A 297-nucleotide genomic window follows, 5' to 3' on the forward strand; every position below is an offset into this window, starting at 1 on the left:
CGGACGATTGCCGATACAAGTCCCACACCTCTCGCTGGATGGTCGCCGGTAGGTCAGGCCCGGAGATGCCCAAGCGCATGTACATCCACCCCGACAGCCCGGCCACGGGGGAGCAGTGGATGGCCAAACCTGTTGCCTTTCACAAGCTCAAGCTCACCAACAACATCTCGGACAAACACGGCTTTGTAAGTGCGGCTGCGGGGCAGAGCGAACCCCCCCGAGCAGGGACCCCCGGGGAGGGGGTGGGGTTTGCCCGGTGCCGGGGCTGCGCGGCCCTGCTTTGCCTGGGGGTGGCTT

General features: G+C 66.0%; 1 protein-coding gene across 1 annotated transcript in view; it reads left to right on the forward strand.

The window, feature by feature from the left end:
• Nucleotides 1–297, forward strand: part of TBX2 (T-box 2) — a 9,218-nt gene that overhangs the window by 1,587 nt on the left and 7,334 nt on the right. Inside the window, exon 2 of the mRNA XM_010009112.1 lies at nt 9–185. Coding sequence (XP_010007414.1) covers nt 9–185 — 177 coding nt within the window. The remainder of the gene's footprint in view (nt 1–8; nt 186–297) is intronic.

This window comes from Chaetura pelagica, unplaced genomic scaffold (assembly GCF_000747805.2).
Source record: "Chaetura pelagica isolate M959 unplaced genomic scaffold, ChaPel_1.0 scaffold72, whole genome shotgun sequence".
Taxonomy (NCBI): Eukaryota; Metazoa; Chordata; class Aves; order Apodiformes; family Apodidae; genus Chaetura; species Chaetura pelagica.